The following is a 15,864-nucleotide window of genomic DNA, read 5'->3' as shown; positions in this document are numbered from 1 at the left end:
TATGAGTATAGGTTTCCTGGTGAGTGGAAATAAAAAGGTGGACATCCTAATCAACCTTCCCCTCCTTCCCACCTCTCTAGAAACTGTGCCCTGAGTCATTATTTGAATGTTTTTACCTTTTGTCTTTCACAATTGTCTTTGCATGTCAAGAATGCATTAAGGCATAACTTTTTCAAGACCTTTTAGAGTATAGACAATGGAGCCAAACCATTTAGGGTTATGTCCCAGTTCTGTCTGTATGACCTTAGGCAAGCAATTCAATCTCTTTATGCCACAGTTTCCACATCTATAAAAATGATGGGGGCTTCCCTGGTGGTGCAGTGGTTAAGAATCCGCCAATGCAGGGGTCACGGGTCCGGGAAGATCCCACATACTGCAGCAACTAAGCCCATGCACCACAACTACTGAGCCTGCGCTCTAGAGCCCGCAAGCCAAAACTACTGAGCCCTCATGCCACAACTACTGAAGCCCGCGCGCCTAGAGCCCGTGCTCCGCAACAAGAGAAGCCACTGCGATGAGAAGCCAATGCACCGCAACGAAGAGTAGCCCCCACTCACTGCAACTAGAGAAAGTCCGTGCACAGCAATGAAGACCCAACACAGCCAAAAATAAATTTATTTTTAAAAAAATGATGCCTGCCTCATGGGATTGTTGGGATAATTACAAGAATATGTGCAAAACAATCAGACAATGGCCATAGCAAATGCAATATACATGTTAATCATTAATATTAGTTGTTTTCTATTATGTGGAGACAGGACACAATTGACAAATCCAAATAAAAGCAGTATCTGTGGGAGATTAATGTAATGGGGTAAGTGTGTGCAACAGAGAAATGAGAACAACAGAACTTTTGCTTCCAGAAATTCAAAATAATATAGTTTATTAATTTTACATTTAGATGTTTGTGATACACACACATATATAGGAAATCTGAAAGTTAGAGTACCTCCATGATTTTGTGTTGAATGTTATACATTTTATTTTAAAATAATTTAACAAAGTTCATCTTAAATTTTATTATTTTAAAATAAAAACCATTATATCAAAATCTCAAGCATTTAAAAAATTGTAAAGGCCATGATTCAAGTCAACAATTCTGTATTTTGAGATTTGGTGTGTAAACATGATTTCATTTGTCTATGAAGAATTTACTCTGTTCCCTTCTTGCTTTTTCAAGGTTTTCAAAAGTGATCATTCCTTTTGGCAGCTGCAACTTACTCTTCTCTGTTTCCAGTATGTTCTCGGCTTCACCTTAAATAAAGTACAGAAATGTGCAAGGTGACAAAGGGGTCATCAGCATTTTATGAGAAGACCTACTTGTTGTGTTCCACTGACATGCTGTAACACTGTGTGGAGGCATGCCCCCAGATCTCACAGTTAAATATTTCACCCACTGTCCCCAGTGAAGTGACCTCCCAAAGGAAACACAATAATGAATTCTGAAGATTCATAAAGAGATAAATCAGATGCCAGAGACTTTGACAGAAGACAGCATTTTAAAATGTAGAAGAGAAAGAATACCAAGTACTATTTTTTTCCTTGAAGGAAAGTCAGGATGATAACTATTAGTTGTGTTAGGAGGGGTTTAGGGTGGTGAAACCCCATATGGTTCTTCTTGTTGCCCCTTATTATATCATAAGTCACGTGAGAAGAAAATAAAGTTTACTAAAAAACTGTAATTTTTCAGGGAAGCTAACCTTTGACTTGAAACTACTTATAAATACCCCAAATAATATTAAATGTTCTTTAGTCCATATATACATACATACACACACATATACACATTTTTATAAACAATTCCTCTTAAATAATAGCTAGTAATTTCTTGGGCACAGTGACATTTGCCAACTTTTATTGTTGAAGACTAGCGAAATTTTGGAAAACTATAATATATGTTGTTGACATTCCATAAACTTTCCTTGGGAATAAAGGCAGTTGTTTTCTTGAAGTATTCCTCTTTTAATGCACAATTAATTTATACTCCAAACCCAACAGGGCAGGCTACAATTTGCAAATTATCACAGCATTCCAACAATCTGCAAACATTTTTTTTCTCAGTCTTAAATACTAAGTAAAAATCATTATAAAATTGTATGTAATTGGGCAGGCTATTGATGACAGACTAGATGTTTCCATGGGAGAGTGCCTTCCATATGGCAGATTCTTAGTATGTATTTACAGAATGGCTAATAATAAAGTCAATTAAACAGGAAGTATATATCTTGGGGTCATCTCTAGTTAACAGGGCTATATATTATAAACTAAACTTTTTAATATGATAAATTTCCTGGTGGATTCTAAAGTTTTTTTTTTAAATAGGAAATTTCCACAACATGCCTTGGAAGTTAAAATTTTATATTCTATAGACTCTGATGGACCTGTAATAAAATTACTTCCCAATTATACAATCAAAATATTCCTAGAAAATAAATTTGCTCTCCATTAATAATACATTCAAGTGAATGCTGTATAATAAGAGTTGAGATTTCTTAATACTACATACTAACTTTTATGAGGGACTGAGAACTCTAATGTTTTTATAAACAGTGAGACATAGTTGAGCTCAGACTAATGAATTCTTAAGCAGATGAGTAACATGAACCTGAGCAGGTTATTGAAATGAGTTTTAACATAAGTAAATCAGTTTTGTACAGTTAGTTTCCAGCTTAAAATGGAATTGTACTCCAAAAGTTAATTTGTAGATCAGTGTTTTAGAATTCAGAGTACATTTTCCCACAGTAATATATGCTATAAATAAATTTCTAGGCCATCAACAAAACACTGTTTAGCCCACAATATAGCTGAACTATGATACCAATAATGTCTGACCCCAAAGGACATTTTAATATAGTTTCTATGTGGAAAATGTACTTCTGTTTTCAAATGGCAATTTTAAAGAACATATAATCCCTCCATTTCCCTAAGTCTGTGAATGAAATGTTCTACTGCCTACTCCCAATACCTGCACCTTCTTTTTTCCAATACTAAACCAGTCCCCACAGAGCCTCAGGGATAGTGATGGGCCTATAGCCCAGGAGAGAACAGGATGGCAAAAATGAAGACTTGGGAAAGCACTGTTTCCAGCATGCTCTGGGTTGAAGGCTTGAGGAGTAGGGAAATAGGGATCCTCATGAGAGGTGTGTAGTGGTGGGAATTTGGAAGACATGGATATCCTAGACTAATGGGAAACTCTGTCTTCTTGGGACAGGAGTGGCATCTGTGGCAGCAGTGCTATTTTCTAGGGCAATAAAAGCCAGAGTTCAGTGAGAGCAGGACGGTGCTGGTGAAAATTTAACAACCAGCTTTCCAGAACAAAAACAAATGTACATAAGTTTATTATGTACATAAGTTTATTATAAATTTTACTTCTATGAAATGTATGTAGAGTACAATTTATAAATGATAATAACAGGTACAGGACCCTTTATCATAAATTCCATATAGCAAATTGATCCTCAAAGAATGTTTTTATTGATTTTTGCTGAACTCTTTTATCCATAGCTCGCCTAAGCAGTTGATGAGAAAGTATAATTTCAACATGAATGATGGTTGGTGTTTTCATTTACGTTAATGAGTAGGACAAAAGTGAAACAGTGACATATGTTGGAACTTTAGTTGTTTGAGAATATTGTGGACTTTGTTGAATCAGATAACAGTTTTTAAATATTAGGACATTTCCTGAAATTTTTTATGCTATTCACAACATAATGGATATGGACACAACAAATTTAAGACTAATATACATTATTAACATTTTCTTCATCATTTTCTTAAGTCTAGACCATGGGTTGGCAGACTTTCTTAAAGGGCCAGATAGTAAATATTTTAGGCTTGTGGGGACTTGCATATCTGTTGCAGTGACTCGGCTCTGTCATGGAAATGGAAAAGCAGAAATGAATGGGTATGTCTGTGTTCCGATAAAACTTTATTTTCAAAAATAGGTGGCCAGCCTGCAGACCATAGTTTGTCAACCCTGATCTAGACAGTCAACAAAATAGTAAGTCAAGCCTTGATTTGGTATTTGTAGATCTCCATGGTGTAAATACTCCCACCATGACCACCTTCAAGCTGACATACCAATGGGATGTCACTGAAGTCAGAGTTGTATCTGTATTTTATTGTTTCTATATATTGTATCTGCATTTCCACCATACAGATATAGTAGATATACATAAAAGAATAGATATACATAACTTAAGAGTACAGATATTTGTAAAATAATTAGAAACTAAGTTCTGATTATTTATTATTGTTTTTAATATAATTTAATATTATGTATTTTCTGTAATTTATTTAATTGTAAGTTTATATAATTTAATTTTTAAAAAAATTTTATTGGAGTATAGCTGATTTACAATGCTGTGTTAGTTTACATAATTTAATTTTTAATAATGACTATATTTAACAACCAGCTTACACAATTCCTGAACATTTGACAGTTGGTTCTTGTGAGCTGGTATGAGGTGACTCCAGCATACCACTATGTGAGAGGGGGCAGAAATATCAGTCATTGGTAGCTCAGGGAGAGTCTTGTCAGAATTTTCGTAAGTCAAGGGGGTGTAAGGAGTGGATCCTGAAACTAGAAAATGAATCAGAAATTGAGACTCTGGTTTATCAAAGACTTACCTTTCATTCTTTGTATAAGGGTCCCGTAGCCCATGTCATACTGGTAGGTAAGGACAAATCCTAATGGAACAATAGGGAAGAGGAAGGCAGGCTTCTTCTTTTTAATTGCTCTGATTCAAGAACAAAAAAGAATGAATATCAAGGAATAACCTGTAAATAAATATCTCGGTACTTGATGAAAGGAAAAAAGTTATCTGCTTTTGGGAAGAATATCCTCCATTTCAGAAGTTACTTAATTCTTCTATGGAAATAGGATTTGCTTACCCATAATCCCTCAGCAGATTCTGCAGTTCTTGGGTAGGGTCTATGATTTGTTCATCTTTATTTGATGTTGAGGCTCAGATTACTCATTTTAAAAATATTTTAAGTATTGATATCTATCCCTTAGGGACTGTGGAGATGAATTTGTAGAGACTTCCTTCTGTCTTGGTGCAAAGTCAGTACTCTCTCTTACTTATAAAATGGAGAAAAGTACAGAAGAAATCTAAGAAACTAAAGGAAGAATTAACTATTACTATCCTGGTTCTACAGAGTTACCGCCAAGGACTTAGCTATCAGGGTTACTTTGTTTGCCTACATGTGTACTATTTGGATCAAAGTCCTATCTTGGCCAACTTAATAATATGATCATGGCAGAGACAAAAAGAAGTAGAAGAAAATTTTAAAGTAAGTAGCAAATATACCCAGCTGTTAAAGAGACGGCTGCAACGCCAAAAAAAGTTCCAAAATATTTGAGGAATTCCCGAGACCAAGCAATCTGCATAGCCATTTGTCTTTCTCTCATTTCATTCTGCATCATTAGCTGCCTTTCCAGCTGAGGACAGAACAAAAGACAAAGTGTGGTTATTCATCTTTTGAATCCGAGTACAGAGTTAATAATTTGCTTTTCTAGTGGATTTTCTTTCTTCAGTAGCTTTAATTCATGTTTTTTCTTTTTTTAATCTCAAGAGACTTTGACTAAAGTCCCTCTGGACTGCTATCCCCAACTGTAACCTTGGCAGTGAAATCTGGAATATATATGGAATAAGTATGATATTCTTCTTCAGCTCTTGTATGCATGTAGTCTGGAACATTTATCCAAGCCCAAAATATATGTTCAGCTTACTATATGAAATGTGAGAAAAATATCTATGTGCCTTTAAATACAGAAACACTTTATTGGCCTTAATTACCATTTGCACTGAAATCATTTTGTCTTCCAAAACCATCCAACTCCACACTGAAATTCATTTGAAGTATTGGGTCCATATTGCATCATAATATGATGGTAGAGGGGGTATTATTTTGAGATATCAATAGAGATTTTTCTTTGCCACATTTTTCTTGTTGCCTCAAGTCCTTCACCACTTTAGTCAGTGCCTTTCACTGCCTTAGAACAGAAAGCAGATACAGCCCAGAACACAGGAGACCGTATTCTGAATGGATTTTTAGAAAATACATAGGAGAAGCAACAGTCTGAAAGCCCAAGCCCATTATTATGAAAGAGTTAGATTCTTGAGAGAGAAAAGAGCTCTTCTTAAATTCTCAAATCTTGGCACTGTGTATCATTAGCAAAGCCTAGAGGATAGCAAGCATATAAACCATAGTGTGAGAGGAATGAGTGATAATGTGACTCAATTTTCCTTCCATGCCTTCTTTCTCCTGTGGGAGGGGACTGGAAGAGGAGAATAAGATTTTATGAAAAAAGATGGGGCTTGGCTCCGTGACCCCTCGTGGGGGTTGAAGCCCCAGGGGATGTGATGGATTTCGAGTTTGAGAATCCTCAGACAGAGAGCACTTGTAGTTCTGCCTCCTGTCAAGAATTCTGGGAAGGGGTATCTAAAGTAAAGCAGAAATGGTTGCAGAGCAGATCTAGGCTTATAGAAGGCCTGAGAGAGGCCACCCCAGTCTCCCTCAGCTGCCAAGGGTTGTGGATAAAGTCTGCAAGGTTCCCAGGTCAACCTGGAGAGGGTCATAGAAGGTAGCTGATAATTGAAAGCATGTGGCTTACCAGAGCGTCACCAAAGCCTAGGGCCCAGGAACCCAATAATAGACACTTGGGTAAAAACTAAGGATATTCAGAAACTCTGAATACCCTAACTTTACTTATCTATAAATCTGAAACTATTCTAAAATTTAAGTTTATTTTTTTAAATGGTTATAAACAAATCTTATATTCTAGGTCTCTACTCTCTACCAATAAGAATAGAAGCAATCATCTCCATATATCATAGGGAAATTGTGAAAATCAGCAAGACTGTATATCTGCAATAAACTAAGTCTAGAGTTGAAAAAAAATCCATGCAGACCCCCTCTTTCATGGGCAAAAAATCCTGATGAAGGACATCATTGAGCTATAATGCTAATTATCAATTAAAACTTTATTAATTACCACATACTTTATAAAATTGTGTTTAAAGTCACAGGTCTAGGTCCAAATACATTTTAAAATTCAAATTAATTAATAAATTTTATCACCAAACTTTTTCAATAGACATAAGGGGATAATTACATTAATGTAATTATTAATTTACCAGTAATAGGCATTATTTAACTAAATGTACATTCATTTTCACCCTTCTTCCCCAAATATTGACACTAATAATGAGCAAAAGAGAACATGTACAGTAAGTTTCTGTAACAGTCTTTAACCCAAATCATAAATATAAAATTCTTTATCCTATTTTAAAAGAATTTTACACCTTTTTATAATAATTATTTTCCTATCTCTGTTACTTTTGATACTGCTTTATAGGACAATTTGAAATTAAAATGTTCCTCATTATGACTTCAGACTAAGATGATTTTACAGGCTTAGCTGGTACTAGTTTAACAATTACAGAGCCACAATTAATTTTAAAGAGAATATAATAAAAGGGAGCTAGCTTATTAAAAATTATTGTTCAGGGGCTTTCCTGGTGGCACAGTGGTTAAGAATCCACCTGCCAATGCAGGGGACATGGATTTGATCCCAGGTCCGGGAAGATCCCACATGCCACAGAGCAACTAAGCCCATGCGCCACAACTACTGAGCCCGTGCTCTAGAGCCCGCGAGCCACAACTACTGAAGCCTGCGCGCCTAGAGCCTGAAGCCCACACACCTAGAGCCCGTGCTCTGCAACGAGAAGCCACTGCAACGCGAAGCCCGTGCACTGCAACCAAGAGTAGCCCCCACTCGCTGCAACTAGAGAAAGCCCGCCTGCAGCAGCAAAGACCCAACGCAGCCAAAAGTAAATAATAAATGAATTAATTTAAAAAATCATCATAGCGTTTCTTTAAAAAAAATTATTGTTCATAGTAGGAGAAACCACATTCTGACCACCTTCATAAAACTGTTACATTCACTCTTGTGTATTTTAACTCTTCAAATTTTTTGTTTAAAAAATATTAAGGGCAGCCACAAAATTACTGACCTCAGTAATTTGTCAGTCTTTTGAGTCTCAGAAGGGGCAACTATGTAAAGATCCACAGACCATTTAATACGTTTCCCTTTAATACAATCTTAAAATGATTAAATTTCATGTGGACACATAAAACATTTTCACAGCACAAAAAAGGCAATGACATTGTCCTATAAATTATCTTCATTGTAGTTTTAATTTTTTATTAATTAGAGCCTTTCCTATTTTTGAGAAATAATTAGGCCAACCTTGAAAAAAATCCGTATACTTCGGTGTTTTTAGTTTCCAACAGTCTTTTAATTTATGCATAATATATTCACATGTAATAGAAAAGTTGTCTTTTTATTTGCCTAACTGTACAATGTCAAAAAGCTATTCTGCATGTTTTGTCACAAAAGAGATTTTGTTTTTATCAGAAATGAATATTTTATATTTGTCTAGCCTTTTTAAAATTAACAGAGACATTATTGATACCTTCTAAACTAAAAGCAAAATCAGAATTTCAGGTAAACAAACCATAAAGATCATTAAAATAAAGCAACCATAATGAAAGCTGTGACAAGTGGCATTTAACTTTAACTTGCTCTACAGATATTTTAAATGTTCAACATCCAGTAAGTAGTTTGGGAAGAATCTGGAACGGGAAATGAATAACAAATTGAAGCTTTTAAAAAATAAGTCCAGGGCTTCCCTGGTGGTGCAGTGGTTGAGAGTCTGCCTGCCAATGCAGGGGACACGGGTTCGAGCCCTGGTCTGGGAAGGTCCCACATTCTGCAGAGCAACTAGGCCCGTGAGCCACACCTACTGAGCCTGCGTGTCTGGAGCCTGTGCTCCGCAACAAGAGAGGCTGCAGCAGTGAGAGGCCTGCGCACCGCGATGAAGAGTGGCCCCCGTTCGCTGCAACTAGAGAAAGCCCTCGCACAGAGACAAAGACCCAACACAGCCAAAAATAAATAAATAAATAAATAGATTTAAAAATAAGTCCATTGTTTAATCAATGACTTTTGAAAATAAAAAAATTGAATTATTATTCAGAAGCTTAAAAGCTTTGGTTACAGCATCTTGTTACATACCTTCCAATAAAGATTACAACAATTAAATCCACTCTTACTCTCAGATGTTTGTAAACAATAAGGTCACCCTATGTAAAAACTAAGAATTCCAGTTTGGCAAAAGCCCTTTATATTACTTATGGATTCTAAAATATATGGACTTTCTCCAGCAAGATCAGAAGATGCTGACAAGATGAGTAGAGCTTGGGAAAGAACGAAAGATCAATGACGTTCTCGTCCATTATCTAAAATTCTTTAAAGACATAGTTGCTAACAGTGTCTGGTACATTATAAAAGCTATTAACTGAAGTTGAAGGCAATTCCAGAACTTAAGTAAAAAACAATAATAAGCATATTTTCTTTTATCCTGGACTTCATCATTTTAAAGGGTACATATTTCTTACTCTGATACTTAATGTGCCTCTATGTCAATCCTAGCTGTGCACAAAGCTAAGACTTCTATTCTATAATACTTAGAACAAAAAATCTTAGAAACAAAATATGCTTCAAAAATAAAATTAGAAAATCATTAAGATATTGTAAGATGCTTACTTCTACTTTATTGTGGCAGCTGATACACTGATAGGAATAATAATGTGGGTCACCAGGTGCTAAGCACTGTACTTAATTTACATATTTTGACTTTCCTGCAAAACCCTATGAGGCTGGTCTATGAGTTGAAGATAATGGAATCCACTCCAATTAGTAATTTAAACAGAATGGGAATTATTGCAAGGTATTTGGCAGGTTAAGAATTTCTAGGGGAGCCATGGAAGTTAGTTTGTATTCTATACTATCAGGAATAACATAGCAGGGAGAAATGCTCAGCCAGAACAGGGGACTCTCTTATGGGAACCCCACAGCTACTGCCTTCTGTCATAGATGCTCAGAACCAAATACTGAAATTCCACCTCCACATTCCCAAATGTCAGTCAGCTCCACTACAGTGATTACAAGAAGATCCAACATCTTCTAGAAGCTTTATACTGCCCATGTCCACCTCCCAGGTTTCCTTCAGGTGTGCCTAGATGGCAGAACCATGTCAGATGTGAAACCCAGCTGCAAGAGTCTGAGAAATCTGCCTCTGGCTTTCCAGCCTCTGTTGTACTGGCAGGCACACCATAAGGGAATTGGATGGAATGGAAGCTGAGCAGAGGATGTTTTGACTCAGTTTACAGTTGAGGAAACTGAGGATCAGAGTTCAACTGATTTTTCCTGTGGCCTCAGTTATCAAATGGCAGATCTAGGATTCAAACCCAGGCCTGCCTGTTCCAAGGCCCAACCTTGCAGTCTACTCTCAGTTCACTGGCAATAATCAAGTCAATGTGGAAAATGGGAGTAAAGCAGGCAGGGTATGTTGTTACCATCTGAAAAGCCTTTGGCCTTCTATTATAAGTAATACAAGAATTTTAAAAAGACACTGCGTAACAAGCTCTAAATTTACCGGGATACAGCCTGACCTGAATTAATCTGTTTAATTCCCCTTAAAAGAGCCTCTCTACACACTGTCTCTGATTTTATGCCCCCATCCCTGTAGTGATTTCAGTGACCAGCACTCTGAATGTGATCCTCCTAAGGCCCCTGTGACCTCCTCCTCGTTGTCATATCTAATTTCTCAGAGAACTAGGGGCAACCACCACATCCAAATAATGACCATGGCCTGCAGACTTGATTTCTAAACATTTCTTGAGATGTGGCCTCTCCTACGCTGTTGCGCAAGCGTGGGTTTGGGGCTCAGGCCAAGGGCCCTGGGAGAGAACAAGGCCAGCCTGTGGCTCTATAAGGAAACTAGTGTCTGTGCTCAAGGTGAGGGCAGAAGAGGAAGCTAAGGAAGTTCTGAAAAGTCAAGACCTGCTCCCCTTCCATAAATGAAATACAAAGGGGAAAGGCAACTCCTAAAAACAAAGAGGTACTTGAACCTTTTCCAGAGAAGGTCTTTCAAATCCAATCCTCTATTTGTTTACTTTCCCTTAGAATTTTTTTCTCCTCCATCTCCTCTTGGTCTTCGCAGCTCCTGGTGATATTATCACTTTCCAGGATCCAACTACCACTTCTTGCTGATGACGTCTGAATTCTAAATCTCTACCCTGGAGCTCTTTTCAGTGGTAGATTGTGTTTCCAACTGTCTTCTGAGCATCTCCACGGGGAGATAGACAGCCAAGTCTTACCTAAATGTCTGCACACCTCTTAAATCCAGCCTTCTTCCTGCTGTTCCTGCTCCAGCTCAGAGCATCATTACCCATCAACAAAAGCACTATATTACTACCAATCTGTCTCCTAGTTTCTTCTCCCTCCAATCCATCTTTTATAAGGCTCTCTCTACATTTATTTACATTTCTATTCCTATCTCAAAAGCAATCTCATATTACTTTCCTCCCTAAAAATTTTACTGGTTCTTTAATTCCTAGACATGACATGGCCTTTAAAAATCCTATTCCAATTTACCTCTTGGGCTTCATGTCCTGCTAGTCTTCCCCTAGACCACAGCCAGCAATCCTTACCCAGACTAGGCACGTTCATCTTTCCACAGCTTTTTGCTTATAGAAAGAGACAGACATTGGAGTCACTTGGACTGGGTTCAAATTCTAGTTCTGTCACTAACTTGCTATGTGATTGTGCACAAGCCCCCTAAATGTCTTGACTCCAATTTCTCTATCTCTAGGAGCAACACAGTTACCTTACAGGGATGCTCTCCTAAAGAAGATGGCATATTTGAAAGGGAGTTTTGCACTGCAGGCATTGGGATGTGTTAGACCCTCTGTCTTGCTTTCTCCTCTTGTCTCCTGTCCCAATGGTTACCTAGACTTAGAGCCTTTTTCCTTCACTATCTTCCCTCTCTCTTTCTAGGACAGTTCACCTGTTTTCTGACTTCAAAGTTTCTCTTTGCTGAAGATGCCCACATCTCTATCCGGAGCCCCATCAACTCACTGAGCAATGCTGCCAGCTGCAGTTGGCTGACTCGTGTTCCTGGTACTACACTGAATTCAGCACTCCCTGCACTGTGACTGTTAGTTCCTCCAGACCAGCCCTCCTGCCAGCTCCTTGTACTCCTCAGAGGCTCCATGATTCTCCCAGAGGAATGAAAACTTTGGTTTCCATCTTCAACTCACTCTTCTTCTTAACCCCCCACGTATCTAGTTAGTCCAGAAATTCTACCACCAGCTTTTCCTCTGAAATCTTCCCTTTTCTCCATTCTTGCTGCCTCCCCTGAAATCCAAATCCCTATCACCTTAGACTTTGGGTACTGCAATGGCCCCATGTTATCCTTATATGTCTAGCCTGTGGTATAGATCTATTAACAAAAAAGCACTGTGGCCCAGAAGTTAATACTATGGACACTGGAGCCAGACTGCCTGAAATTGAAGCCTGGCTCCACCACTTGCAAGCTGTGTAGCTTCTGGCAAGTTCTTGCATCTCACTGTGCCTCAGTTTTCTCATCTGCAAAATGGGGCAAATGACAATGCCTACCTTAAAGGGTTGTTGTAAGGATTAAATGGGCAAACACATGTTAAGGTCTTAGAGCAGAGCTTTAATAAAGGTTCAGTAAAAGTTAGCTGCTATTATTTGCCTCGAAAATAGACATAAGATTGCAAGATTATTTTAAAATATTTTAAATTAAACATAATAAAAAGTTATGCTCCTGTCATTCCCCTGCTCAAAAACTTCTAAAACTTCTGTTTTCTGCCACATCATGTATAAATGCTCTACTCAGCTTTCTGAGCCCTCTGGACCAGATCTGTGCCCCATCTCATTTTCTACTGTAGCCCTTCCCAGCTTTGGTCAGCTGGACTTCCTGCAGTTTTCCAAATGTGGCTCTGACTCTTCCTGGCCTTGTGACCTTAGTCACAGCATGTCTAAACAGCCTGTTTTCTCATCTGTAAAGTGGGGATAATAACAGTACCTTCCTGGTGGGATTTTTTTTTTTATGAGACTAAAAAGGAATTAAAGCATCTTTTTTTTTTAACATGCCTGTAGTTGTTGAAGGAGAGCAGGCTTGTATGGGAAAAACAGCAGCAGTCTACATAGTGTCAATCAGAAATACATTTCTGTAAATCTTGAAGCCTAGGGAGGTAAAAATACGTTTCAGGAGAAAAAGACAAAGTTTCCACAGAAATGAACATAGTATCCTTAAAGGCTAATGGTTATTGAGTCATTTACTCTTTATAACAGTTTGGCAGGTGTCACTAATATTCCATTTTTCCAGATGAGAAAACTGGTGGTAAGAATGATTAAGTAACTTGCCATTGCCTGTAGCTCTCGTACATCCTGGGTGTTTCTTTTACTTCTTAGTAATACTACTTAACACCTTTTATAATAATAGCCAGGAAATTAATAAAGTACTTATTTTCAGAATACAAGCCAAGGCAAAAGAGAAGTAAAACAAAAAAGACAAAACTAAACCCCAATGAATACAACTGTGACCATGTAGAACATTCTTTAATTAGTTTCACTTCTATCGTCTCAATGAGTTGTGTGTGCTTCTGACCCTACATTTCAGTATCCATGGAATCTCCAAAACTAGAGGGTTTTTTTTAATCCAATAAAAAGTATTTCTGTACTTTGATGTGCTTGTCTTACATTTATAAGTAATATAAAATAATTCTTCTAAAATGCTTCAGAAGATGGAGGAAGCCAATGCAAGAAATAAGAGGGATTAAAAGCATTGTTGAACAAAGGACTTTCCACCTGGTTGACAGGAATTTTTAAAAAATTTGCTTGACAAACTGATTTGAAAAGTCCCTTGGAGGAGAAACATCCCACAACATGGATGAACCCCAAAAATATTATGCTAGGGAAAGAAGCCAGACACAAAAGACCACAAATTGTATGATTCCACTTCTGTGAAATATCCAGAAAAGGCAAATCTATGGAGACAAAAAGTAGATTAATGATTTCCTGGGTCTGGAGTTGGGATCAAAGATTTACTATACCTGAGCACAAGTGAACTTCTGGGGATGATGGAAATGTTCTAAAACTGGATTATGGTGATGGTTGTACAACTCTATAAAAATACTAAAAATCATTGAATTGTACCCGCACAATGTGTACCCCTACAGTTTTAGAGTATGTGAATTACTCAATAAAGATGTTTAAAAAATAGAAATAGGACAGAGTAGCCTTTCAGCATCAGTAAGTAACAGCATGTGTTTATTTTAAATCATTAACAAAAATGATGATGCTTTGTGGTGATATAGCTGCCTGACCACACAATTATTCCTGTGTCTTAATGAGGTTTTTCATGTTCCACTCTCAAGAACTGTTCAGAAACATCTGAGCCACTTGGTAAGGAATAACTCTATTCAGATGCAAAGACTTTATAAATCATTTTATAATAATATATTCCATCTTTATATTTATCAAAGAGGGAAGAAAAAACTTTTTAGCATTATATATATAGTCCTTTTCATAAATAATTAGTTTTAAGCTTTATATTCCATACATTTTCTATTTTCATACTAAAGCACACCACCAAAATTTTCCTTGCAATGTCAAGAGGTGGGGAGGATATTGTTTTTTCTCTGTAAATGTCTCTATTTTCTCTTCAAGCATTCCTATCCCTAATACTCATATCACCCTCCCTGGGTATTATACCTTATTTGCCCTAAAGAGGTGCAATATATACCACAGCAAATTTTTGGTTAAAAGGGTGGGTTGAGCTGATCTATCTTACTTTAAAACATTGCTCAAATATCGGCTCATCACCAGTTTTGCAAGCTATTTTGGGAGCTCAGCTTAGATGGCTGTTAATCTAGAGATTCTTTTATTTAGAGGAAAATACATTTATACAGCAGCCAAAATCAGAATCCAGTTAACACCAGAAGGTTAACCTAGTGATATAATAATTGTTAATGGGAAGAATTTGTGGGGCAAGTCATTTCCAATTCTAATTAATTTTAGGCAAGCCTTTAAATTAGAAATTTATTTAAACCTGATTTCAATATGAAAACAAAAGTAGACTGTGGAAAGAATTCATTATTTAGTTATCCATTTCTGGGAAAAGATACTTCTGATAATTCATGTTCATATGAATTTAAAAATAAAATATCATCTCACTATTATAAGAAAATAATCATTAATTCCTGAAATGGAAAAACATGTTATTTTTACATGTTGTCCCGTTCTGATTTGTATGGATCTCAGAGTTCTGCAGAAAGGTGAGCCTGACCCAGTCAAGACCAATAAGTCTTAGATTTGCTGTTTAATCCCTGTAGTGACACTCATTTCTTTTCAAATACAATGATAAATAAAAACCTAAACTAAATAGCCACAGATAGGGAGAGAGAGTCAAACTGAGAAATAAACATAAATGTAATTAGAGTTTTATGTCATAAGATTATTTTGTGCTATAAACGTTTTCACACAGGCTTTTTGTAAACATAAATTTTTTTTAGTGGCTTCTTTTTTAATTTTTATTTTATTTTGGAGTATAATTGATTTACAATGTTGTGTTAGTTTCAGATGTACAGCAAAATGATTCAGTGTCATATGTATATTATTTTTCACATTCTTTTCCCATTTAGGTTATTACAGAATATTGAATTGACTTCCCTGTGCTATACAACAGGTCCTTGTTGATTATCTATTTTATATATAGTAGTGTATATATGTTAATCCCAAACTCCTAATTTATCCCTCCTCACCACCTTTCTCCTTTGGTAACTATAAGTTTGTTTTCTAAGTTTGTGGGTCTGTTTCTGTTTTGTAAATGAGTTTGTTTGTATCATTTTTTTAGATTTCACATACAAATGGACAAATATCATATGATATTTGCCTTTCTCTGTCTGACTTACTTCTCTAGGTCC

The 15,864-nt window shown here is 36.7% G+C and overlaps 1 protein-coding gene across 6 annotated transcripts in view; it reads right to left on the bottom strand.

The window, feature by feature from the left end:
* Window positions 1-896: 896 nt before the first annotated feature.
* Window positions 897-15,864, bottom strand: part of PLGRKT (plasminogen receptor with a C-terminal lysine) — a 52,890-nt gene continuing 37,922 nt past the window's right edge. For 5 of the 6 annotated variants that reach the window (XM_081236235.1, XM_081236232.1, XM_081236234.1 and 2 more), the window contains exons 4-6: window positions 5,313-5,443; window positions 4,630-4,739; window positions 902-1,254 (exon numbers count right to left, since the gene is read on the bottom strand). In XM_081236235.1, coding sequence (XP_081092361.1) covers window positions 1,133-1,254; window positions 4,630-4,739; window positions 5,313-5,443 — 363 coding nt within the window. In that variant the 3' untranslated portion in view covers window positions 902-1,132. Of the gene's footprint in view, window positions 1,255-4,629; window positions 4,740-5,312; window positions 5,444-15,864 lie in introns of all 6 variants that reach the window. The other variant, XM_081236236.1, reaches the window with a different exon arrangement.

This window comes from Mesoplodon bidens (assembly GCF_964165515.1).
Source record: "Mesoplodon bidens genome assembly, chromosome: 6".
Lineage (NCBI taxonomy): Eukaryota > Metazoa > Chordata > Mammalia > Artiodactyla > Ziphiidae > Mesoplodon > Mesoplodon bidens.
This window is presented reverse-complemented; position numbering and strand designations above follow the sequence as displayed.